Source organism: Marmota monax, unplaced genomic scaffold, assembly GCF_021218885.2.
Source record: "Marmota monax isolate L192 unplaced genomic scaffold, Marmota_monax_Labrador192_F-V1.1 WCK01_AAM20220418_F8-fsc00035, whole genome shotgun sequence".
Classification (NCBI taxonomy): domain Eukaryota; kingdom Metazoa; phylum Chordata; class Mammalia; order Rodentia; family Sciuridae; genus Marmota; species Marmota monax.
In genome coordinates, this window is record NW_026691961.1 from 8,986,727 (window position 1) to 9,010,399 (window position 23,673).

At 57.7% G+C, this 23,673-nt stretch overlaps 1 protein-coding gene across 3 annotated transcripts in view; it reads right to left on the reverse strand.

Annotated features, from left to right (window-relative positions):
• Pkd1 (polycystin 1, transient receptor potential channel interacting) overlaps positions 1-23,673 on the reverse strand; it is a 41,544-nt gene that overhangs the window by 12,205 nt on the left and 5,666 nt on the right. For all 3 annotated transcript variants that reach the window (XM_046442509.1, XM_046442519.1, XM_046442502.1), the window contains exons 2-21: positions 14,739-14,810; positions 14,537-14,608; positions 14,167-14,336; positions 13,264-13,935; positions 12,980-13,163; positions 11,604-11,824; positions 11,256-11,371; positions 10,308-10,434; positions 9,798-10,030; positions 8,627-9,382; positions 8,274-8,405; positions 7,896-8,071; positions 7,427-7,560; positions 3,297-6,916; positions 2,908-3,057; positions 1,989-2,132; positions 1,624-1,903; positions 1,343-1,556; positions 1,094-1,253; positions 498-650 (exon numbers count right to left, since the gene is read on the reverse strand). In XM_046442509.1, the coding sequence (XP_046298465.1) occupies positions 498-650; positions 1,094-1,253; positions 1,343-1,556; positions 1,624-1,903; positions 1,989-2,132; positions 2,908-3,057; positions 3,297-6,916; positions 7,427-7,560; positions 7,896-8,071; positions 8,274-8,405; positions 8,627-9,382; positions 9,798-10,030; positions 10,308-10,434; positions 11,256-11,371; positions 11,604-11,824; positions 12,980-13,163; positions 13,264-13,935; positions 14,167-14,336; positions 14,537-14,608; positions 14,739-14,810 (7,786 nt within the window). The remainder of the gene's footprint in view (positions 1-497; positions 651-1,093; positions 1,254-1,342; positions 1,557-1,623; positions 1,904-1,988; positions 2,133-2,907; positions 3,058-3,296; positions 6,917-7,426; positions 7,561-7,895; positions 8,072-8,273; positions 8,406-8,626; positions 9,383-9,797; positions 10,031-10,307; positions 10,435-11,255; positions 11,372-11,603; positions 11,825-12,979; positions 13,164-13,263; positions 13,936-14,166; positions 14,337-14,536; positions 14,609-14,738; positions 14,811-23,673) is intronic.

The following is a 23,673-nucleotide window of genomic DNA, read 5'->3' on the forward strand; positions in this document are numbered from 1 at the left end:
ACTAAAAGTAAGGCAGATGCTGAGGCTCTGGTCCAGCCATACAGGCCATAGAGCAACAGGGCAGCCTCCATCCAGAAAGCGCTCTGCTGCCCTATACTCTTGAGGACTTGACCCTACTCTCCAGCCTCTGGAGCCATCCCCTCCCCACCCTGGCAGATGTCCCCTGCCCTGCTCACGAGTCTAGACTTGGGGCAATGAACACCTATGGGTAGACACCACATCAGATGGGCTAAGTAAGTGGGGTGTGACCACAGTCCCAGGAGGAAGGCACAAAGGAGAAACTTTGTGCCAGCCCCTCCCTATACGTGGACTATTCTTTCTTTCTGGGCCACCCGACAGGACCATCAAGGGAACACTGTGCACTTATGCTGGGCAGCAGCAGCAGAGGACTGGCACAAGCCAGGAAAGGAGCTCCTAGGCTGGAGATCCAGCATGCACAGCTAATGCTACCACAGGGCCTGGGTGTTTGGAGGGCACACTGCTCCTGGCTACCCTACCATGCACTGGGCCAGCGCAGCAGTGATCTGCTGGATGTCATCCACAGTGTTAACGCGAAGGGACACCAGGGTCTCTGTGATGTTCTTGCGCACCTGGGCTCGCAGCTGCCGTTCATGGTGGGGTTCGGCTGCCATGTCTGGGGCCTGCTCATACTGGAATGGGTGGGGAGCACAGGGGCTATCAGTGGGCAGGTACCCAGTCACACATGGCTCTGCACTGGCTACTGTGAGTCAGGGACTCAAAGCCCTGAGTTGTCTCCTCAAGGGCAGAACAGGGCATGTGCAGGACACCCTGCAGGCTCGGCTGGACCTGACAATGGGGAAGGTCTGGCATGTACTGGCTGCTGAAAGTAGACACTATCGTTTCGAGGATTTTAGGGGGCTGGAGATAGAGTTCAGTGGTAGAGGATTGCCTAAAGTGCACAGGCCATGAGTTCAACTCCCAGTACTACACACCCACACACACACCCTCTCTCTCAAGGACATCTGGGATTTAGCTAGTTGAGGGTCCAAAGATGAGACCTTTGTGAGGATGTCACGAGTTCTGGCCCCATAGAGCAGGTGCTGGGGGATCCCTGTTGGCCCACCCCACTGACCTCATTGAGCACAGTGATGAGGGCCAGCGAGTACTCAATGACGTGCTGGGGGTCAGCTTGCCTCAGTAGCCCAGGTAGCACAATGGAGGTCAGGCTGTGCAGCCAGGGGGTGAGGCCCACAGAGCTGCTATTGGGCTCTGGAAGGACAATGGCCAGAGACCTACAGGGCAGAGGTGAGCCATGAGCCAGTGACATTCACCACATTTCCCCCCACTCCCCCCGCCACCCCACCCCCTGGGTCCAGCTCACCTGTTGAGGGCAACCACTGCGGCGCCCAGCTGATCCTGCACTACCACAGCCAAGTCGACTTCAAAGTGAGGCCGGAAGCCAGGTGGCAACACAGCGGCATAGGCTGAGAGGCTGCCCTTATAGACGCAGAACTCCTCGCAGTGGCCCTGGCGACAGCGCCGCAGTAGCAGGGCGTACACCAGTGGGGCACCGGCATCCTCCGCATCGCGCCAGCCTGCAGGGTGCACAGCGTCAGCAAGGTCCCTTGCCGGCCCGCGGCCCGCCCCCAGGCCCGCACTCACCAGCGCACTCGAAGTGCACCTTGGTGGTGAGCGCGCGCACGGCCTCCAGTGGGAAGAGTCGGCAGGAGCCCCCAAGCGGCGGGCGGTTGGGCGAGAGGCGGATGGAGGCACAGCCCTCTTCTTCGCCCGAGCTGCCCAGCACGCTGAGCGTGAAGATGTAGCCCTCACCGTCGCGCAGCACGCCCCGCCGAACTACCAGTCGCATGCCAGAGCTGCCCGTGGACGTGGTCGTCTCGTCCAGCACCAGCGTCTTGTTGCTGAAGGTGCGTGCGGCCCAGCGCTGCACGACGCAGCGAAGAAGTCCGGGTGAGAACAGGGCCAGAGCCACCGACAGCCCCGCCCACCGCCCTGCCTCCGCTGCTCACCCCTCGCTTGGAGCCGCTGCTACAGTTTTCGCAGCGGCCCTCCAGGTATATGTAGGAGCTGCGGCTCACTTCGTACACCGCCTGCGCCTTGCAGGACACGCACTCCAGAGACACAATGGGCACCCGGCCGCTCCGGATGGATACCTGGAGCGGGGGCGGGCAGTCACCTGAGATGTCTCAGGTCCAAACTAAGGAAAGTGCAGAGATGGGGGCTTTCCATTTCCCAGTCCTGGGAGGGGTTAGTCCACTAAGGAGCAAGAAGCCAGTGGGGCTTGCCTGCAGCCCAGGGGCTTGCTAAGACTGGCAGGTGACACAACTGGAGTGAACAAACCAAGGCGTTGAGCAGTCCACACAATGCTGTGCTTCTACTGCCCTAGGCAGGGCCTGGTAAGACAACCCAGCCAGCCTACCTGCCTGGTATGCCCTCTTCTGGAGATAACTTTTCTGGGTAGGAGTGTCTCCTAGGCAGGCCAATTGAGAAGGCCTGGTGGTGGGGAGACATCTCCCCAGGATGCCCCAGCACACCCCACTGGCAGGACCTGCCCCACAGAGTGGCCACCACCTGCACTGTGGTCCTAACTTTCCTGGCCAGGGCAGAAGGCTACGAAGGCAAGAACTGGCCCCTTCCATCCAGAAGCAAAGACATGTACACCCTGGGTACAGTGACTGCCTCTGCAGCAGGAGGCAGACCAGTTTCTCACTGTCTGCTTTTTGCACCAGCTGGCACAGAGCCATTGTCTACAGCACACCAGAGCTTGCATGGCCCTTAAGATCTCACGGGGAGCTGCACCCTGGTTTGGAGGAAGGCCATGTCAAAGGGGGATATTTACTATCAAGCCCTTGAAAGAAAGGGGAGTAGAGCTGGGCACTGTTAGGACACTGTCTAGGCTCGGTCCACTGGGACAGGGGCATCACCCACCGTCTGGCTTGCAGCCTCCTCCTTCCGGCCCGCCTTCCACACTGTGAGACTGAAGGTGTACTGCACACCGGCCACCAGGCGCTCCCGAGGGATGGTTACTACGCTGCTCCCACGGGGCCCAAGGTTCAGCAGACACCCACTGGCCTCACTCTGCAGCCCACAAATGAGGGAGACAGTGAGGTATGAGACCCCCATCCAGCCTCAATGCAGATAGGGCTTGGGGCTTTCCTGGCCAGTCCAGGGCAGGGAACTATGAGGGCAAGAGCTGGTCCCCTCCTTGGTCCCATGCAGGAACCAAGGCCCAGTCCAAGACCATGTGGAGTGCTGGGCATTCCCTGGACATAGCACAAGTCTGAGGGGCAGAGAGGATGTACCGCCGTGTGGCTGACCTGAGTTGAGGCCACACAGGCCCAGAGGAAGTTTAGTGATGTCTGGTCACCATCCTCCAGATTGGGATCGTAGGACTTGCTCCCATCCAGCACGAGGTCCTGCGTATCTGACCACACACGGTAGGAGCCACCTTCAATGATGGGCACCAGGCGTTCAGCAGCCACAGTCACATTGGCCTGAATGCTCCGTGCCAACGGCGTGTCCCCAAATGACACCACAAACACGAAGCAATAGTGGCCCACAGGAAGTGCCAGCCGTGGCACCACCAGCTGGGGCCGGCTCATGTCCACACCAGGCAGGGCCACTTGTGCCACACGCCCCAGCCGCTGGCAGCTGGTGGTGCGGTATACCTCCCATCGGTACTCAGTCTGGTAGGTGACACAGTCCCGTAGGTCAACGTGGGCCTCCAGGTAGTTCCGTTGGGAGCGCCGCATCAGCACCTGCAGGGGCAGGGCCACATCCACCTCGGGCTCCCTGCAGGCCAGAACCTGGACAGTCACCGTGGCCTGTGCCACAAAGAAGCTCACCAGGTTGGAAGCATTCACCTGTACTCGGTAGTCCCCAGGCTGCAGGTAGGAATGGTCAGCCCAGGGCTCCTCTGTGTCCTGCACTGGATCCCCATCCCCAAAGTCCCAGTGGTAGGCCACTCGCCGGGGGCTCGGGCTTGTGGCAGCCTCAAATCGGGCTGAGCGGCTGGCAAAGCAGCGGCCACTCCTCAGCTCCACGTGCTGGATGACATCCTGCACCTCCACAGAGAGTGTCATGTTCACGCCGCCCAGCTCATTGAAAGCACGCACCTGGATCTCCAGCAGCCCCGCTGCAACAGGGGTATAGGTGACATCACGGCCTGACAGAATGACCAGCGAGTCACCCTGAACCTTCTGCAAGGAGAAGTACCAGGCGTAGGCAACTCGGGAGCCCCGCTGCACCCGGGCTGTGAAGTTCTTCTCAGTGCCCGTGGCCATGCCTGGCTCGCAGCAGTTGGGCACCTGCAGCCCACCAACAGCCTCCAGCACCAAGATGCGCACCTGCGCCTGGGCCTGGCTCACGTGGTTCTCAGCCTGCACACTCACCACGTGGTCTCCAGCCTGGGAGAAACGGTGGGAAAAACGGGGCCTGGGGAGAATCTCAGGGGTGGCCCCACTAACCTGCAAGTGGAAGGTAACATCTGAACCAGCGGACAACAGGACCTGAAAGTGGACCAGCTGCCCAGGTGGCACCACCTTGCTACTGGCCCACAGAGCCAGGCCCACAACAGGCTCCTGCACTGTGAGGCTGTGCTCAGCCACAGCCCAGCTGACCGCATTGGAGGCATTCAGCCGGATGGAGAAGGCACCAGCATCTGGGAAGCTCACAGCAACGTGCGGGCTATGCTCACTGCCACCTGGCACAGTCCAGCACCAGCTTACGTTGGTGCCTGTGGCTAGCTGCCCCCAGAAGGACACAGTGGAGCTGACTGCCACAAAGCTGCCCAGTTCACCAGCCCTGATGCTGAGGCCACTCACAGGCACCTGCACAATCACCTCAATGGTGGCATTGGCCAAGCCCAGCTGGTTCCCAGCTGTGACCCTGACCGGGTGCAGGCCGGCTATGGGAAAGGCAAGGATGACAGACGGCTCCAAGGTCTCCCAGCTCAGCTCTTCCTCTAGAGTCCATGTGTAAATGACGTTGCTGCCACCAGTCAGCCTGGCACTGAGGGTGACGTTCGTGTTGACAGCAGCTGGGTTGGGGGAGGCGGCCACAGCCAGCCACCCCACAGGCTCCATAAAGTCCACAGTGCGGTTGGCCCAGGCACTGCCCAGCATGTTGGTAGCCCGCAGCTGGATGTGGTAGGTGCTGGCTTCGAGTGCAATGAGTGAGAAGCTCTTACCACTGCCCGTCAGGGCTGGGCTGCCATCCCGCTGGGCGACCCAGCTGTAGGAGATGTTGGTGCCATCCCTGACCATGGCATGCAGCTGCAGCGTGTGGTTGGTGGGGAAGCAGCAGCTGCCCCCTCCACCTGCTATCTGCAGCCCCTCGATGAGCTGCAGGACATAGATGAAGATGCTGTCTTGGGCAGTGCCCACCTCATTCTCAGCTGTGACAATGATGTTGAAGGTGCCCACCGAGCGGAAGGTGTAAGAGATGGTGGGGCCCCCGGGGATGGGCGTGCAGCGGTCACAGAGCACCCAGGAAAAGCACACATCGCTGCCTGACTCCAGCAAGGTGCTGAAGCTCACGCTGCCGTTCAGAGGCACAACTGTGCGGCTGGCATTGACACTGAGCCCCCGCACGCGCCGTTTTACTGTGACATTGAGCTGGGCCTCGCTACGGCTCACCTCATTCCAGCTGGCCACCCTGACAGTGAAGTGACCTGTGTTGTTATAGATATGGGTGACCTCGGGGCCCTCAAGCTGCCTGCCATCCCCCAGCTCCCACAGGGAGGTGGCAGGGCGCCCGTGGCCCACGGTGGAGAACAGGTAGGGCTGCTGCAGCTCTAACACACGGGAGCTGTTCACTTTGATGCCAGTGACCACTACAGGCTCCTGTACCTCCACGAGAGCTGAGTCATTGGCAGCAGAGACATTATTGTACACAGTGACCGTCACCAAGTAGGAGCCCACATCTCTGTAGGTGAATGTCATCTCAGGGCCCCCAATACTGACCTGGGCATTGTCTTCAATGCCAAAGTCCCAGGTGTAACGGTAGGGGAATGGGGGCCAAGCAGAGGCTACCAGCTGGGCTTCGTCCCCAAGCTGCACAAACTGCCTCTCAGGCTGCAGGGTGACATTGTCCACCTCAGGCTCCACACAGACACTGGTGAAGTAATGTGCCTTATTCACGTGGCTCGACAGGACCAGCACCAGGGGAAATGTGCCACTACGAGTGAAGTTGTGTGTCACCGTCGGGCGCCCCTGGATGGTCACATTAGAAGAGCCATCTCCAAAGGTCCAGTCAAAGAGATAGCGAGCAGGGTCCCCGGTAACATGGGCTGTCAGCTGGGCCTCGGGCTGTGTGGGGAGGCAGGCCATGGGCTCTATGCGTAGCACCTCTAAGACAAAGACCTGCACAGGCAGGCTTTGGCTCAAGTGACCCACAGGGCTGGCTGCTGCCACGGTCACTGTCATGTTCTGTGCCTGCAGATACACATGCTGCACCGTGGCCTCAGGGCCTGTCAACACTGTGCCATCCCCCATGTCAAATGTCCACGTGATGTTGTCACCCATCTCCACAGCGGCGCTGACGACCACAGGGGTGCCTTGCTCTACAGCCGGGCTCAGGTGCACACTCAGGCCGCGCAGCTCCTGGAAGACGTGGACCTCTGCCTGCGCCACCACCCTGCTCACCGTGTTGTTGGCCTCCAGGCAGATGTGGTAGGTGCCTGTTGCCACGTAAGTGTGGCTGACCACTGGCTGGCTCTGCATCAGGACAGGGGAGCCGTCCCCAAAGTCCCACACATACAGGACACCACCAGGGGAGGGCAGAGGGTGCGGGTAGAAGGTACCAGGCTGGCCGGCCACCAGGGTGCTGCTGCTCATGCCAATGGCCGTGGTGGGCAGCGCGTCACGCACGCTCACAGGTACCACCTGCGTTAGGTTCTCAAAGGTGTTGGACACGAGCACTGTCAGGTTGTACTCCCCTGTAGAACAGACCTGAGTGGGACCTCCTGCTCACAGGACTTCCCTACCCAGTCCTGGTACCACACGCACAACCCTCCTCAAGATGTAAACCGCTGTGCCCTTGGGCCAACTGGAGGGGCCCCACAACAGGTTGCACGTGGGACCCAGCTCCATGAGGCAGCAATGAGGGTAGGAAGAAAAGGGCACCTCCTGGAACAACCGCAGAGATGAGCAGGAGCACAAGGAAGGGAGGGAGTGCAGCCTGCGCCACACGCCACTGGGGGCGCTGCTGCATGGGGCTCTTGATCCCAAGAGAAGACTGAGAGCAGGGAACAAGAGGGTCCCATTTCTGGCAAATTCAAATCAGGGCTGCCTCAGGGGTCACCCACCCCTCCTTCACCCCCGTGAGGTCCCCAAGCCATCAACCCAGGCAGGATCGGGGTGGGGTGATGGGGATGGTCCCTGGGAGTGTCATCCCTGAGAGGGTCTGCCCGAGGCCAAGGTCAGTGGGGCAGCGGCCCCACCCTTACCTGGGATGGCATAGGAGTGCGTGGCACCGTGTTCCACAAGCACCTGTGCCACTGTAGGGTCTGGAACCTGGAAGGACTCATCGTATGGAGGCTTGAACTGACCAAGAATCTGCTCCCCATCCCCAAAGGTCCACCTGTCAGGGGAGTAAGCTGACAGTAAGTGGGCCAGAGAGGCAGGTGGGCAGGGCCAGCAACTTGCACAGTGTGGGTACACACTTCCCCTACAGTGGTTCCTTCCTGGCACCTTCATTCAAGGTACCCCAGCACTCTGCTTCATAAGTCTCTCACCCCTCCCAGGCAACCCTCACAGGTCCTATGTACCAGCATCCCAAAAGGAGGAAGAAGGCTCAAGACAGCAACCCTACTCAGGGTGCCCAGGCAAAACTAGGTCCTGGGTAAGAACCCGGCCCCAGCGCTCCCAGGCACTGACCCCAGGGCTGTGGCCTCCACTAGGCCCAGAAGCACTCACAGGAAGGCCACCTCCACAGCGGAGTCCACCAGCACACTCGCCACCAGCACCAGGGTGGTGTTGGGGGGCAGCACAGTCGGCACTGCAGACACCCGCAGGCCCCGCATCCTGTTCATGCGCTCCACTGTGACGTTGTAGTTCACAGTGACATTGCTGACGTGGTTGGAGGCTGTTAGCTGTGGAGACAGGCATCAGTGGGTGACAATATACACAGACCCACAGGCGAAAGGCCCTCAGCCCTGACTCAGCGACCCCCCCACACTCACCCACAGCCATGGCGGGGTCCTCACAGGGTGGCAAGACAGAGCAGAACAGAAGGCAAAGGTGAGCACCCAGACACCCTATGACTTGAGTCCCCCTCCACCCACCCCCACCTACTGAGAGCTTGAAGATGGCGGCGCTCTGGTAGATGACGTTGAAGACAACGTTGTGGAAAGTCAGGGACTGCTTATCATCGATGGTCCACCGGAAGACCACATCTGAGCCAGCCTCCACCACAGGGCTGTATCGCTGTGGGAGGAACATGGCGTCACCAAAAGCTGTGACCCCTGCCCTACCCTGGGACTGACTCCCTCTCAGCCCCCATTTGTGTTCCCCAGAAGGACCTGCTGGAGACCAACATGATGAACCACCACGGTCCCTAATGGACACTGAGTGGCTTCCGCCCGGGGAGGGGGCCTTCCTCTATGTGCACCCTTGTCTGGGTGGGGGGTGTCATAGGCCACACTCACCACTAGGACGCCCTGCAGCACACGGGCCTCGGGGCTGGGCATGGCTCGGAGGCCACGGATGGGCTCCTCCGCTGTCACCCTCAGGCTGAGGTTGGCCCGGCTGGGACCGTTCTGAGCCACAAGCTCCAGCATATGCTCCCCAGCACTGAGCCCAGGCAGCACCAGCACTGAAAACAGGGTGTCATTGGTCTCTCGGGTACAGCTGGGCTCAAGGGTATCGGCCACATCAGGGCAGGCATCCTCAAAGGGTGCACTGACGCTGCCCCCAGGCCAGCGAGCTACAGCTGTGGCATTGGCACCAGAGTCCAGCTGAAGCACCAAGACCGAGCCATTGGCTGGCACATAGAGGTGGCCATCATGGGGGGCAGGGTGGATGACCCGCAGCCCAGTCACAGGAGAGATCACGTCAAAGCTGCAGGACAAGTTGTGCCTAGAGACACTGTTGCCCACTGTGGCCCAGACCTCATAGTGCCCAGGATGTTGTAACCCAGGGTTTGGCCTTAGGCCCAGCAGTGGGGTGAGCCGCTCTGTGGCTGAGAACAGTTGCAAAACACAGGCAGGACCAGCTCGAGTACCCTCCAGCTGAGTAGGCAGGTGGGCCAGCCAGTCAGAGGCATTGGTGGAAATATACAGGGTCTCGAGGCCAGGGCGTCTGGGCACTGGGGGACAGTGTAGGAAGGCACCTGGGCCAGCATCATGCTGTAAACCAATGAGGTCACCAGGGAGCACAGGCACATCCTGGTCGCAGAGAGTGACCTAGGGGAGGAAGCAGGGCTGTGTGAGAGCCCACAGGGAACACTGGGCCAGGGCATCAGGAGGGCTCCCAACAGGGCACCTTAGCACTGTCAACTATGCTTCCAGGAGTCCTGCACCCCAGGATCTCATAGCAAGGACAAACAGGGCAGCAGAGACAAAGGGGACTTGCATGGGAATGCAGCAGGGGTGGACTGCCCCATAGAAAGACCCTCCTCAAAGGACTTGAAGGATGGGAAGAAGCTGGTCACCATGAGCAGGTAGGAGTCCTCCTCAGAAGACACAGCAAGGGCAAAGACCCTCATGGGGGGACACAGGCAGGTGCAGAGGAATCCATACTCAAGTGTGATGGGCAGCTGAGGGGAAGGCAGCTTAGGTAGCTGGTCAAAGGCAGAGAGACCTGAACAGGGACACATACCGAGTACTGTGTGGGGGGACCTGCAGGCACGGAGAAGAAGAACTCCCTCCATAGTGTGTAGGTAGCCTTTGGAAGCCTGGGACCTGACAGGGATCCATTAGCACAGGCCCAATCATGGCAGGAGGCATCCAGAGGCATGCAGACATTGGCTTCAGGGCACCAATGTCCCTCCAGCATATACTTGGGGACCAGATCAGTCCTGTTGTCAGGCTCACTGCTATTTTCCAGGGGCCCTGCAAATAGATGAGAGGCGTTGGAGGACATCCCACCCACCTACCTGACCTAGCCAGCCAGTGTCCCCTACCACTACCACTGGCCCACTGCCACAAAGCCACTTGCCACTGACCTGGGTCAGACCTCAACCCAGAGAGCCCCTCCCCCAACCTGCCCTTAGACACATGCAGAAGTCTCCAGCCCTGCTCTCTGTCCACCCAAGGGCTGGGGCCAGCAAACCTGAGTGCTCAGAGAGGGCCTGAGCTCCCCAGCCCCACCACCATCATTAAGCCCCACCTGCTGCTCCTGAGGGCCGGTACACCTGCAGCCGCAGCTGGGCAGGCCTCCGGAGCTCCTGGGTCTCAAACTCAGCTCCAGTGAGGAAGGCTTCACGGCTCAGGCTCAGGCCAGGGAACACCATGACCTGCAGGGCAGGGGGCACCTCAGTGCCAAAGACTGACCCTGGGGTCTGGACTCCACGAACCCAGAACCACCAGGGTGAAGAGAAGGAAGCTATTGGATGGTCCTATCATCCTCCCACAGAGGAAGCCATTAGATGGTCCTGCACAGACCTCATTTTATGCCACTGGGAAGAAAAATGAGGTCAAAACCATCTGTGAGCAGCAGGGTCCCTAGCATGGTCTTAAAAATCCATCACCCTTGAGCTGGGGCTGTGGCTCAGTGGTAGAGCGCTCACCCAGCCCATGTGAGGCACTGGGTTCAATCCTCAGCACCACATAAAAAATAAAAGGTATTGTGTCCAACTACAACTAAAAAATAAAATATTTAAAAAATTCTGATTAAAAAAAAATCATTCACCTAGCAGGGCAAGGTGGCCACGTTTGTAATCCCAGCTATGGGGAAACTGAGGCAGGAAGATCAAAAGTTGGTGAGACCTTGTCTCTAAATAAGAAAAGCTCAGTGGTAGAAGTACTTCCTGGGTTCAATCCCAAGTATTGCAAATAAGTGAACAAAACAATATAATGTAAAAACATTCACCCAGAGCAGGGCCAGCAGGTGCTCAGAGTTCTCCCAGACCAAGGAATCAGGCGCCTTTCATCTCTGCACCCCACAGATCTCCAACTGTCTATGCTGGGCACAAACCACTTTAGGAAGGCCCTCACAAAGCCAACTTGTTTTGTGTGTGTTTTTTTTTTTTGTTTTTTTTTTTTAGAGACACAAAACAGGTTCAGGCAATACCCCCGAGATGCAGAGGGGTTCTAGAATGCAGAAAGGCTGACCTACCTCCACAGGCTGCTGGGGGGCTAAGAGGACTTCCTGCTGTGCCAGCAGACTCAGAGGTCCCTGCAGGCCCCCACCAGGCACTCCCATGAGGAAGTTCTCAGCATCCCACACGGGGCCTGGGAATGGCAAGTATGCAATGAGGTGCTGGTGCCAGGCCAAGGGGACAGCTGGAGGGACATCCAGGGTGGGGCCACCTGGGTCTGAGCCACCCAGCAGCTCCTCCCCCATTCCCTCCATGTTTGCCTCAGCCCAGGCACAGCAGCAGGTGCTCAGCACACCAGCACACACCCAGCACCCAGGAGCAACCATGGGAGGGCAGCCCCAGTCGTGCCCCAGCATCCTGCGCACCTCCAGGCCGCAGCTCACAGACGTAGCTGTGTGGAGCTGAGCACAGGTCAGTGTTGCACTGTCCTGCAGGTCCCAGGCGCACACAGTGCTCGGCAGTGGCTGGGTGCGGCTCCCCAGGCAGCCAGTTCTGGCAGCTCTCAAGGCTGAAGGCTTCACCCTGAGAGGCCGGGCCAACCTCTGCCCCCTCCACAGCTGAGAAACCAATCCACACATCCAGGCTCCTGCAGGCAGATGGCAGAGAAGGCGGGCACTGAGAGGGCGCCCATTCTCCCACTGGGGCATGCTCCTCACAGTGCTAGCAGGGTCCTATCACCATCTCATTTTTCACACGTGAAACTGAGGCTCCAGATGTGACCAGGCAAGCAAGGCCTAGGCCCACAGCAGCAGAGCATCTACCCAGTGTCCATGTCCATGGGGCCAGTGGGCACAAGTGAGGGCCCCTCACAGAGCTCCACCTCAGACCCGACTGAGGGCCATGAGCCACCCCACACCTTGCTCTGCAGGGAAGACCCAGGTACAGCATTTGGGGACAAAGACAGTCTCACATCAGACCCAAAGTTAGCTGCCACCTGAGGGATCAGCTAAGGCAGGGAGCCCCTCCTGAAGGCAGGTCTGTAGACGCACATCCAGACTTGGGCAGAGGGAAGCCAGTGCAGCAGGATATACTCACACACGACTACACACACACGAGCATCAGAGGGCACACCAACTGGGAGTCGTGCTACAGCCCCAGCATCAAGAGCTGATGCTGATGCCCATTAGCCAGATAACCTTGGAGAAAGGCTGTGATCACTGTGGGCTCTATATTCCCTTCTGAACTCTGAGACATGCAGAGTATAGCCATTGACATAACAGGAGCCCTCCCGCTGTCCAGCAGGTGGATCCCTAGGAGAGGTGGGGTCTGGCCTCACCCCTACTCCAGCCATGGCAGACGTGAGCTGCAGAATAAGGGCCTGGCCCACTGTGACTGGGAGGTACACGTCCCCACAAGACTGAGGAGGGCACAGGGGCCCAGCATGCTCTCCCTGGGGGCAGCACATGATGGCCCTGACCCTTCCCAGGAGAGAAACAAGCAGAGAGGTATGAGAAGCAGAAAGCATAGTCTCTATGGTAGCCCCAAAACCAGCCCTCTTGGGAGGATTCAGTGTCTTGCCCTGCAGGGCTGGAGAGACTGGGGTCCTGGTCCCGGGTCCCACAGTGTTTATGAAATCCACTCCCTTACCACCATCCATCTCTGGGGGGCAAGACAGGGCCCTTCCTGCCACCCCCACCTCTTTCTTCTGAACTGCTTCAGGCCTGGGCTCTGCCTATACCCCAGCACTCCAAATCCCCTGCCCACACTGCATTATGGCCTTCCTGGGGATGGGTACAGGCACCTGGTAACCTGGGAGACCAGGAAGTGCTGAATGGCAGGACTGTCCACCATAGCCAGGGCAGCCCCAGCCCAGGCCCGGCACTGCTCCTGCGCCTGCAGCCAGGGCATCTTCTCTGCCACCAGGCGGTAGCAGTGCCCATTGCCAGGGAAGACCTCTGTGTCCGAGGGGCAGAGCGGGTGCACCACTGGGGGACGATGGGCAGAGAACAGGGCATCAACATGTGCCAAAGGATGGGAAGAAAGAGACAGCAGGGGTGACCCAGGCCCAGCACAGAAAACACCTACCTCGGCTGGGCTCCTCACCCAGGGCCAGGATGCTATAGGTGGCCTGTAGGGCTGAGCCTCCACGGTTCCGGATGCTAAAATGAAGGCTCTCATCACTGAGCACAGAGGATGGGCACATGAGCTTCAGGGCAGCAGGGGCCACCTCCACTTGTACCTTTGTACTCAGCAGAGCCGAGCCAGACCCCAAGGCCAGCACAGCAGTCACGTTATAGTACCCAGGTAACACGTAGCGGTGGGTGGTGGCGGCACCAGCCACATCCACCTTAGGGGAGCCGTCACCAAAGTCCCAGCATGTGGAGCTAATAGGCAGAGGGGCAATAATGTGAAAGGCTGCTGGCTGGCCAGAGGCCAGGGGTCCATGGGGCACCACCAGGGTGGCCCCTGGGGAAGCTGGGAAGATATGTTGGAGGAGGGTGGGGACCCTGCAGTTGGGGGTGGGGAGTGGCAGAGGACTGGAGCACAGGGACTGGCAGGCTGCAGAGGTGTTGGGGGCCTGGGCTGCCCCACATAGGCACTGGCCCTGTTCCAAGAGGGCCGCAAGGCTGTGTCCGGCTGAGAAGCAGAAGGCACTGCAGGACTCAGGTGCCAGTGGGCCCTCGCGGGCAGCAGAGAAGGCCACCACTGCCACAGTGCCTGAGCTGTTGTCGGGGAGGCAGGCGACATAGTCCTCACCTGTAACAGGCAGACACACTGGTCCCAGGGCCACTTCCTCCTGCCATTGCTGCAAACTTGCTGCACCTCCCTAGACCCCAGACCAGACCTCCCATAGCCAAACCCTCCCTGGAGAGGCCTGCCCAACCCCTGCCCAGGCACTGTCTCCCCACATGCACCTTTTCCTGGGCCTTCTTGGCCAGGGTCCTGGTAGTAGGGAGGACAGGGCCCTTGTGTCCTGCCTGCACTCACCACAGCTGCTATCCAGCAGGGGCATGCTGAGGAGGGGCTGGCCAGCCAGGGGGCCAGGCCCAGCACATGTGGCTGCCTCAGGCTGGACCACGTGAACATGTTGTTCCTCCACCCAGTGCCTCAGCCACGCCAGACCACAGTCACACTCAAATGGGTTCCCGCTCAGGTTTCTGCAGGGGAGCGGGTGGTGAGGGGACCAGGCAAGGAGGGGCTACCCTGGCAGAACAGCTCCCATTGCCTGCAGCAGGTGAGCAAACTGCCCCTGGAGTCTGCTCTCAAATTTGGGGGGGTGAGTCAGGTCAGAAGGGCAGAGGGGATATTGGGGGCCCAGTGTCTAACTACTAACATGCACCAGAACAAATCAACTCACATTTCAGTTAAATTAAATAAATTAGCAAATGTTCCTTCTTCTAACGTAGAGATCCTGTTGTTGCTTATGTCCCTGGAAGAAAGAAGAGATTAGGCAGAGTGACAGGAGCCCTGTAACCAGATGGCAATGGGCAGCAGCCACCTGTCCACCCTGAGGAGTCCCCAGCATGCAGGAGGGGTGAGCACAGCCGGTGGGGACTCACAGCTCCACCAGTGCTGAGAAGTTCACCAGGAGCTCGACATCCAATGCCTGGAGCAGGTTGTGGGAGATGTCGCTGAGGAGCAAAACACATGGGTGAGGCAGGAGCCCTTGACTGGCCACAAGGCCATCTGGTCCCACCCCTAGGAGCTTCCTGCAACTCCAGTTGCAGCCTCCCACCCTCCAAATTCCCATTCCCAGGGGCCAGGAAGGGGATTTTCTGATGGAGGACCTGAATGAACACATGTCTGGGGAGACTAAGGAAGGAATGCTGGGGGCCACAGCCCTCTGCACCCACCTCAGCCCCACAATGAGTACCACATAGTGCAGTCACACACAACTGCAAACCCTGCTCTCAAATTTGGGGGGTGAGTCAGGTCAGAAGGGCAGAGGGGATATTGGGGGCCCAGCGTCTAACATGCACCAGAACAAATCAACTCACATTTCAGTTAAACTAAATAAATTAGCAAATGTTCCTTCTGTACCTGTACCTGGACAGGTACAGCCCCTTCCATCCAGCCCCTGCCCCAACCTTTCCTCCAGAGCCAAGTCCCTCCACCAACCCCTTGCCCCCAGCCTAGCAGGGTGGTCCCTCACCACCAAGAGCTGACTTCTCCACCCTCTACATGGGCTTCGGAATGCAACCAGCTGCAGGGGCCCAGCTGCTGCCATTTATCAGTGGAAGGGATACCTCAGAATGTTCCAAGATACAATGAGGGCACAAAGGTGAGATAAATGGGGAGGGGCCCTGGCCGATGACCCCACATCACAGTAACAGTGATGGCCCATGAAACTTCAAATCCAACACGAACAATCAAAAACCCTGACTGTATCAACAAGATAACAGAGAGGTTCATCTGTAGGCATCAGTGAGAATCATCATCAAGAAACGAGGCAATGCAAGTCTATGCCTATGCCCTGGAGTGGACAGACTAACCCACAATGGGGAAGAAGCCACAGAAAGGCCTGACCTGCAAGAACCTGCAGGTCAAAAGGTCAAGAGCAACTGAGGCACAAGCACCAGTTGGAGCTGACTTCAGCACTCAGAAGTCCCAGAACAAAGAGCACCAGAAAGTGAGCCAGGTGGTGGCTGGGCAGGGGGGCACAGAGTATTGTGGCCCAGTACCCAGGAGGCCAAGACAGGAGGGTCACAAGGTTACAATCTCTAGACCAGCCTCGGCAATGCAGTAGACCCTCTCTTAAAATAAAAAAGGACTGGGATGTAGCTCAGTGAGAGTGCCCCACGATTCAATCCTCAGTATTGGACTAAGGCAGGGATCTAGAAACAACTAACAAAAGCATATATGGTCACAGGTGTAGAAGAAACATGCCATCTTCTCAGTAATTAGAGAAATACCAATGAAAACGATAACGCAAAAGCATTCTTTTTCTGACAGTTGAGAGCATATTAGATCCAGTCTCCGGCTCAGGTGACCCAGTCAATCCACCCTCACTGACACCAGCAGCCACATCACTAGGCCCTTTGGGCAGTCTAGTGCAAGCACCACTGCCTTTCAGTTATCCCATTCTTTTTCTTTTTTTGATACTAGAGATTGAACCCAGAGCCACATCCCCAGCCCTTTTTGTTTTTTGAGATGCCCCACCCCCACCACTGTAACCCCAAGTGACTGGGATTACAAGTGTGCCCAGGTGTCCCATTCTTTTTTGGGGGTGTGTGGTACTGGAGATTGAACTCAGAGACACTCAACCACTGAGCCATACCCCCAGCCCTATTTTGTGTTTAGAGACAGGGTCTCACTGAATTGCTTAGCACCTTGCTTTTGCTGAGGCTCGCTTTGAACTTGCGATCCACCTGCCTCAGCCTCCCAAACCACTGGGATTACAGATGTGCACCACTGTACCCAGTGGTATCCCACCTCCCCTCAAGCTTTTGGTGCCTTTGAGAACTCACATGTGAGGGAGGGGGCCACAGTCACCCCTGCCACCTACCTCTGGGGTACTCTTTGGGTTCACATATTCCCACTGATCCAGTGAAGCTCCTGGAACAGGGGCCCGAGGACAACCCTGAATGACAGACACCTCTGGTGGTCTGGCCTATGCGGCTTGGGTCCCCCACCAGAGCTTCTGCTCCCCTAAGTGCACTATTTGCCACACAAGATTACCTGGTGCCTCTCAGCAGTCCAGCCCTTCCCAACAGTGACCGCCCAGCTGCTGAAGCCGGAAGCCAGGAGTCCGCCTTTGCCCTTTCCTGGCCCTGGCCCAATTCAGGGCTCCACCCCCAGCACCCTCCTGGGGCCTACTGGTCTCCTTGTTCCTCCATCCAAGCTCCCAGAGGACAGGCAATGGCTCTTTCTGCCAGGGGGTACCTCAGTCAGGCCCAAGCCAGGGCGTCCCAGTGGCAACGATGAGGACAGTAGAGGGAACCTGTACTCTGACAAACCAGGCTTTGGCCCCAGCAGAGACAGCCCGAGCAAGGAAGTGAGACTGAGAGGAGCACTGGCTCCTCAGACCTGGTGTCATGCACCACCATCCCACCTGGCAGTCTACCTGCTTCAGGTGGCTTCTCTCTGGGACCTGCCTGAACCTACCACCAGGGTTCAGAAAAGTAACAAGGGTCTTGGGGACCCTGCTTGGCTGAGTTCCCCCAATCCAGGGAGTGTGGCAAAGCAGGGAGTGGGCAACAACTAGGAGCTGTGCCCCAGTCTCTGCCCCATGGTGGCACTGTCAAGATGTGGTAACATGCAGGCTGTGGGGAGCAGGGGACACTGGAGGGACAATCAGGGCCTGCATTCAGCCCACTGCCCACTGGCCTGAGGTCCTGACAGTAGCTTTTCCACAGCTGTCTGCTACAGCCATCACTGATCCAGGGGAATATCAAGGCCTGGACAGTCCCATGCCCCCACACTCCACAGGCTTCCCCCACTCTCCCTGGATAACGTCACCGCAGTTTGATGCCCAGACCCCAATAATCGGGTTCCCTGCAGGGATCAGAGAAGGGACACAGGGAGCACCCTGGCAGAAGGGAAGCAGAAGCAAGGAGACCAAGGCTGGTCAGATAGCAGACACCCTGGCCCTTACCCACCGCTGGGAGGATAGGAGCACCCGAGAAGTATGCGGCCGAGTGGGGCCTACCCTCTAGGCCATCTGGATTCTCCAAGGCCAAAGCCCACAACTTCCAGAGACCCCCACGGCTAAGCTGGAAGGCATCAGGTGAGCTGAAAGAGGGAGCTAAGCTGGGGACTCACACAAGGGGACAGGCAGATGCCCATGTGAGCATGAGACACGTCACGTCCCTCAGCCTGGCAGGCCGGGCCCCCACTTCCCACAGCACTGGGTACTAACTCCACAGTCTGTGACAGAGGCTGAGGTGCTCCCAGGCCTGGCCTGATCCCCCTGCTATCACAAGATAGACAGTAATGCTGGGAGTCCTTCACACCTGGGTTCTCCTCACCTTGCCATCCAGATCAGATGTCCCTGGGGCTGGACCCCAAGCTGCCACCTATGGGTGCACCTCTAGATGTGGGGCACCAGCCTCGCCTGGGTTTATATCCATGGACTCACACCCACGGGACAGGTCTGTGTCAGGCTCCCGATTTTCCTGCTACAAGAACTGGGGGGACTTCCTCCACCACCCTCGCCCAGCTGTTCCCAGGCTGCACAGAGGATGGGTGGCGCTGTCAGGTGGGTGGTGGAAGCCTCTGGAGAAGTGGGAGACTGTGTGCGAAGGCGGGCATGCTGGGGAGGTAGAGGTGAGGGAGCCACTTAAACAGTTTCTGAATAAGGACAATTATTTTGAGAAGAGGGTGCTGGGGACTTAACCCGTGGGCGCTATACCGCTGAACTACAACACCAGACCTTTTTAATTAATTAATTTTATTTATTTATTTATTTATTTATTTTAGTTACCAAGGGACCTCTATTTTATTTATTTATATGTGATGCTGAGAATTGAACCCAGTACCTCACACGTGCCAGGCAAGCACTCTACCACTGAGCCACAACCCCAGGCCCCCCTAGACCTTTTTATTTTGAGAAAGGGTCTCTATATTGCTTAGAGTCTTGCTAAGTAGCCCAGGCTGGCCTTGCATTGCGATCCGCCTGCCTCAGCTTCCCAAATCACTGGGATTACAGGCATGCACCACCATGCCCAACAGCTGTGGACTGTTGTGAGGGCCAACCCCTTTCCAGGGCTGTAAAAACAAAGGCCCCAGATGAACCAGAACTCTGACCTGCAGCTGAGTGGCTCCAGTTTCCTCCTCCAAGATGGAGAGTAGCCCAGGTGCCCGCTCCCCAGTCTGGATGTCAGGCAGGGTGTGGGGGCCAGCAGAACCCCCAAGGAAACATCTGCACATTCCAGGCACATGTGGTCAGCGGGCGGGCGAGTGCCAGGTCCGGCACCCCCACCCAGCGCTGGCCGCCGTGCTGGAAACAGTGCTCAGGGGGAACAGCTCCGAGGGGCCGCCTGTGGACATTATGTAATCAGCTCTTGCAGAGCCAGCCGCTTCCTCCCTCTGGCAGACTCGGGCAGTGCAGGGGGAGGCAGAAGGCCCCCACTCTCCCCCAATGCTCCTGGAGGAAACAGACTCCCCTCAACCCAGCAAGGAAACTCCCAGAAACATCCTCTCCCAAGCCAGAGCAGAGGGGTGAGAGGCCGCTGTCAAGGACCCACACTTGGCTGGCAGAAGGGTCCCGGCCCCCAGGCTGGCCTCCCTAGCGGCTCCTTCCTGTACTAATGGACTTTCCTTCCAGGAGCCCAGCAGCCAGAGCCAGCGTGGGTCTGACGCCCTTACTGTTTTCATTCCCTTTGCTTTTTGTTCCCTTCTATTTATGGCGAGTGAGGCTAGCTTCCAGGGCCGGAAATGATGTTTAAATTGATGAATTCGAGTTTAGGAGAGAGCTGCAGAAAATCACTTAGTGCACACAGGCAGTGAGGTGGGCAGGGCAGGCTCTGGCTATGCCCCGCTGCTTTTCCAGGGAGACTCACCTCTATGCTGCCCCCCCATGACCACCTCCCACCTGGCTGCAGATGAGGGCCTGGCAAAGAGTGGGTGCCCCATCTCTGGGATGAGGGAAAGGCTACGAGGGCAGGCTGCAGGGCAGCCCTCTGATGGCCAGGACCAGGGCTAAGGAGCAGGAGGAGGGCCCACATGTTACAGGGAGTTCTGTGGCATCTGTCTGTCCTTACAGGGCCCTAGTCCCTGGCACCAAGTACTCCACAATTGAACTGTCACCAGAATGAGATCCTGGGGGGAGGGAGTGACAAGGCCTATCCAGGATCCTCCCAGAGCCCACAGGCAGGGACAAGTCTCAGAGGTGAAGGAAAAGAGATGAGGAGTGGGGACATGTCAGGGATCCTCTGTGTGGGAAAAACAGTCCAACCCCCTAGAGGGCTGTTATGAGAGCCACCTACCACGCAGGCACTAACAAAGCAATGTGGATGGGAGGACAGGCAAGGAGGCCCCACTTACCCCAACCTGCAGTGGGGACACTGGAGACCCAGCCTCCCTGCAGCCACCTCTGTGCCCACGTGATCTCTGTGAGCAGTGACTCAGCAGCACCAGGATGGCACCCAGCTGCTCACAGCCCACCGCAACCAGCAAGAGTAGGAGCCCAAGCAGCCCCGCTCTCCTGCGGGAATACTGAGGCTCAGGGCCCGCCTCCTTCCCCACACCACCCAGGAGACATCCACAGATGGCCACAGGCCAGGTTGTCCAAAGGGTGGGGGTGGAATGAGTAGGACACTGTGCATTAGGCAGGGTCCTAGGTCTAGCCAGCTGTCCCATCACTCATTGAGGTACAGCCAATGGCAGGGAACAGCCCAACATCAGGGCTACAATGCACTATGAAGGCTCAGGATCCCCAAGGCCCAGATGTCACCCTTGCCCAGAGTTCTGGCCTCATTCCACATTGCAACCAGGAGAGCTAGCTTCTGCCCCTGCCTGGTGACAAAGCCCTTCCAAGGTGGCCTCATAGGATCCAACCTGCCTTCAGAGAACAGGGGTTACTAGAGTCAGGCTGTGCCAGAGCGAGGCTCACAGACGTGTCAAGGAAAAAGAGCCCAGAGCACCTTGGCCCCAAGTGCAACCCCCTTAGCACTGGTGCCTGGGCACATGGGCCTTTGGCAAGGATGGCTACCAAACCAGAAAGAGCAAGGTATTCCCAGAAAGGACATGAGCTGCATTTTCCAGCTGCATCTCGTCCTGCAGGGATATGCACACACACCCTGTGGCGCCCCTGCACACTGGCCTGCCCACAGCTGCGCCCACGCTGGCCAGCTGGAACTGCACAAGCAACTGCATCAGGCCAGGCAGGAGCAGAGCCCAGACGGCCACCACCCCAGACAGCAGCAAGAGAAGCGGGATGTTTTCATTCTAGAGTGCTAGGCGGGTCGGCTGTCTGGGCTCCTGCTGCTGGTGTTGGCCACCACAGTGTTCCGGAAAGGAAAATGTGTCTCCATCCAAAATGGCTTCCTCAATTGAAACTCAACCCTGGCCAGGGTCTCCCCACTTCCTGCCCACCCAGCAGAGGCACCCCAGGATGGGGGAGCACAGGCAGCAGTGTAAGTACTCCTTATCCCAGGGAAAGCCCAGGGTGATGCCGGCAGAGGTGAGACCCATATCTAACAGCAGCCACCAGATTAGTAGTCACAAGATGGCGGTCAGAAACTCCCAGCTCCCTGGACAGGCAGAGAAGGTGTCACAGGAAGCCTACATGGAGAGGCCCTGGTTGCTAACTTTTGAAGGGGGAAAAAAATGCAGGAAGAGTCTACAGAGAGCTTGGAAGAAGGCAACTAAAGCTCACATGTACCTGGCACAACCATCCCCAAAGTTCCCAAAGGCCCAACAATGTCCACCAGACACACTCAAGGCTGGCACTAGGGCCAACATGCCATCGTAGGCAGTGCCATATCATCCTAGGGCAGAAGAACAAGGTGACTGAGAAGGTAGGTGCCAATATAATCCCACCCTCATATCCATGCACTTGACTGTGTCAAAAAAACCCACACACACAACAGCTAAGATAAAAACTAGGGAACGAATGTCACTTCAGTTGAGGCTGAAGGATCCCTGAGCCCAGGAGTTCAACACCAGCGGGGACAACATGGCGAGAACCACTGCTACATAAAAACAAGAGGGAATGCACCAGGCCCCTGTGCTGAAGGCGCCTCTCAGACCAGACCAGGGAGGTGGGACTTTGGTCTCCGAGGGATGCACAGGAATCAGCCTGCTCAGACCAGTCTGTGCTTATTAATTTTACTTTATTTTTTGGTGGTATGGGGGGCTCAAATCCAGGGCCTCATGCATGCTGGCAAGTGCTTTGCCACTGAGCTCATCCCCAGCCCTGGTCTGTGCTTACGCCATGTGCTCCAGCATCAAGTCTAAGCACTTGGCTCAGGCTCGGCCTCCTGGGTTTGCCTGCCTTGAAGCAGGGCAGGTCCTAAGGTATGTATTCTGGTAGCTGGTACTTGAGGACAAGGGAATGGGTCCCCAGAAACAATGGAGAAGAAGGCTAGGAAGGCTACCTACCTGAATAAAGGGTATGATGATTATTGTGGCTGCAGTGACTGAGCCCTACCGATATACCATATACCCTAGCCTCGGAGGCCTACAACCAAGGTGTATTTAGCCATGGTGCTCATTTTACAGGCAAGGAAACTGAGGCTCAGAGAGGCTGTAGGACTCAACCAAAGTCACACAGGAAGTTGAGGGGCTAGAAATGAACCCAGGTCTCTCACCAGACCCTCATGCCTCTCTCCTGAACCCAGAAAAAAGCCAGGGGACCACAATAGGGATGAATGGAGACCCAGGAGGGAGCTGTGGGAAGGTTGAGTGAAGTGCCCCTTAGCAAGTCCTTCCACATGACCCAGACCCACTAGAGAGGCCCCACCACCTCCTCTCTCTGTCACCTATGAATCAGGACGTTACTCCAGGGCACACCAGTCACATTGCCTCTGCCACAACTCACCAGCTATAAGACTCTAAGAAGTGACTCCACCTCTGGAAGCCTCAGTTCCCTAGTCTGTAAAACAGAACTAAGAGCACCACAACAAGGCACCTGAGAGAAAGGATGTAAAGGGCCCAGCACAGGGCTCAGCATCCGGCACCCACAGAGGAAGAGGTGGGAGCACGGCCCCCTGGGCACTCCCTTCAGATCCTGTAAAACTTGGACATAATCCTCATCCTACAGAGCTCACCCTTTAAGTATGTAATTCAGAAGCTTTTAGTATATCAAAGAGCTGGTGCAACCATAACCACTGTACATTCCAGAACATTCTCATCACCCCAGAAGAAACCCCACACTCCTTGGCTATCATCCTTACCACCCTAACCACCCAGATGCAGGCAGCCATTACTGTTTTCTGTCTCTGGATTTTCCTATTCTGCAAGTTTCATATCAAAGGAAGAGCTGGGGATGCGGCTCAGGTGAGCCTTGCCTTGCACGTGTTGTGGCCCTTGGCTCACCCCCAGCGTCACACACAGAACAAGGTGTCATAGAACATGTGGCCTGTGAGGCTGGCCACTTTACCAAGCACCATGCTTTCAGAGCCCAGTCCACACTGGAGCAGCACAAGTCTGTCCTTCCAGGGTGAACAACATCCTTCATCTGGAGAGACAGCCTTGGTTTTTCCATTTGTCTGCTGAGACACATCTGGGGTGTTTTCCACCTTTTGGCTGCAGTGAATAATGCCATGGAAAACATGTGTCCAAGTCTCTGTGGGACACGTATTTTAATTTATCTTGAGTAAAGTAGCTATGTCCTAGAAAATTCCACATTTGACTGAGGAACCACCAGACTTTTCTACAGGGCCACTGTTTAACATCCCCATCAGCAGTGGACATGGGTTCCAATTTTTCCATGTCCTTACTAACACTTATAATCCCATCTTCTTGATGACAGTCATCAAAAAACAGTGGGTGTGGGCTGGGGCCGTAGCTTACTTGCCTGGCATGTGTGAGGCCCTGGGTTCAATTCTCAGC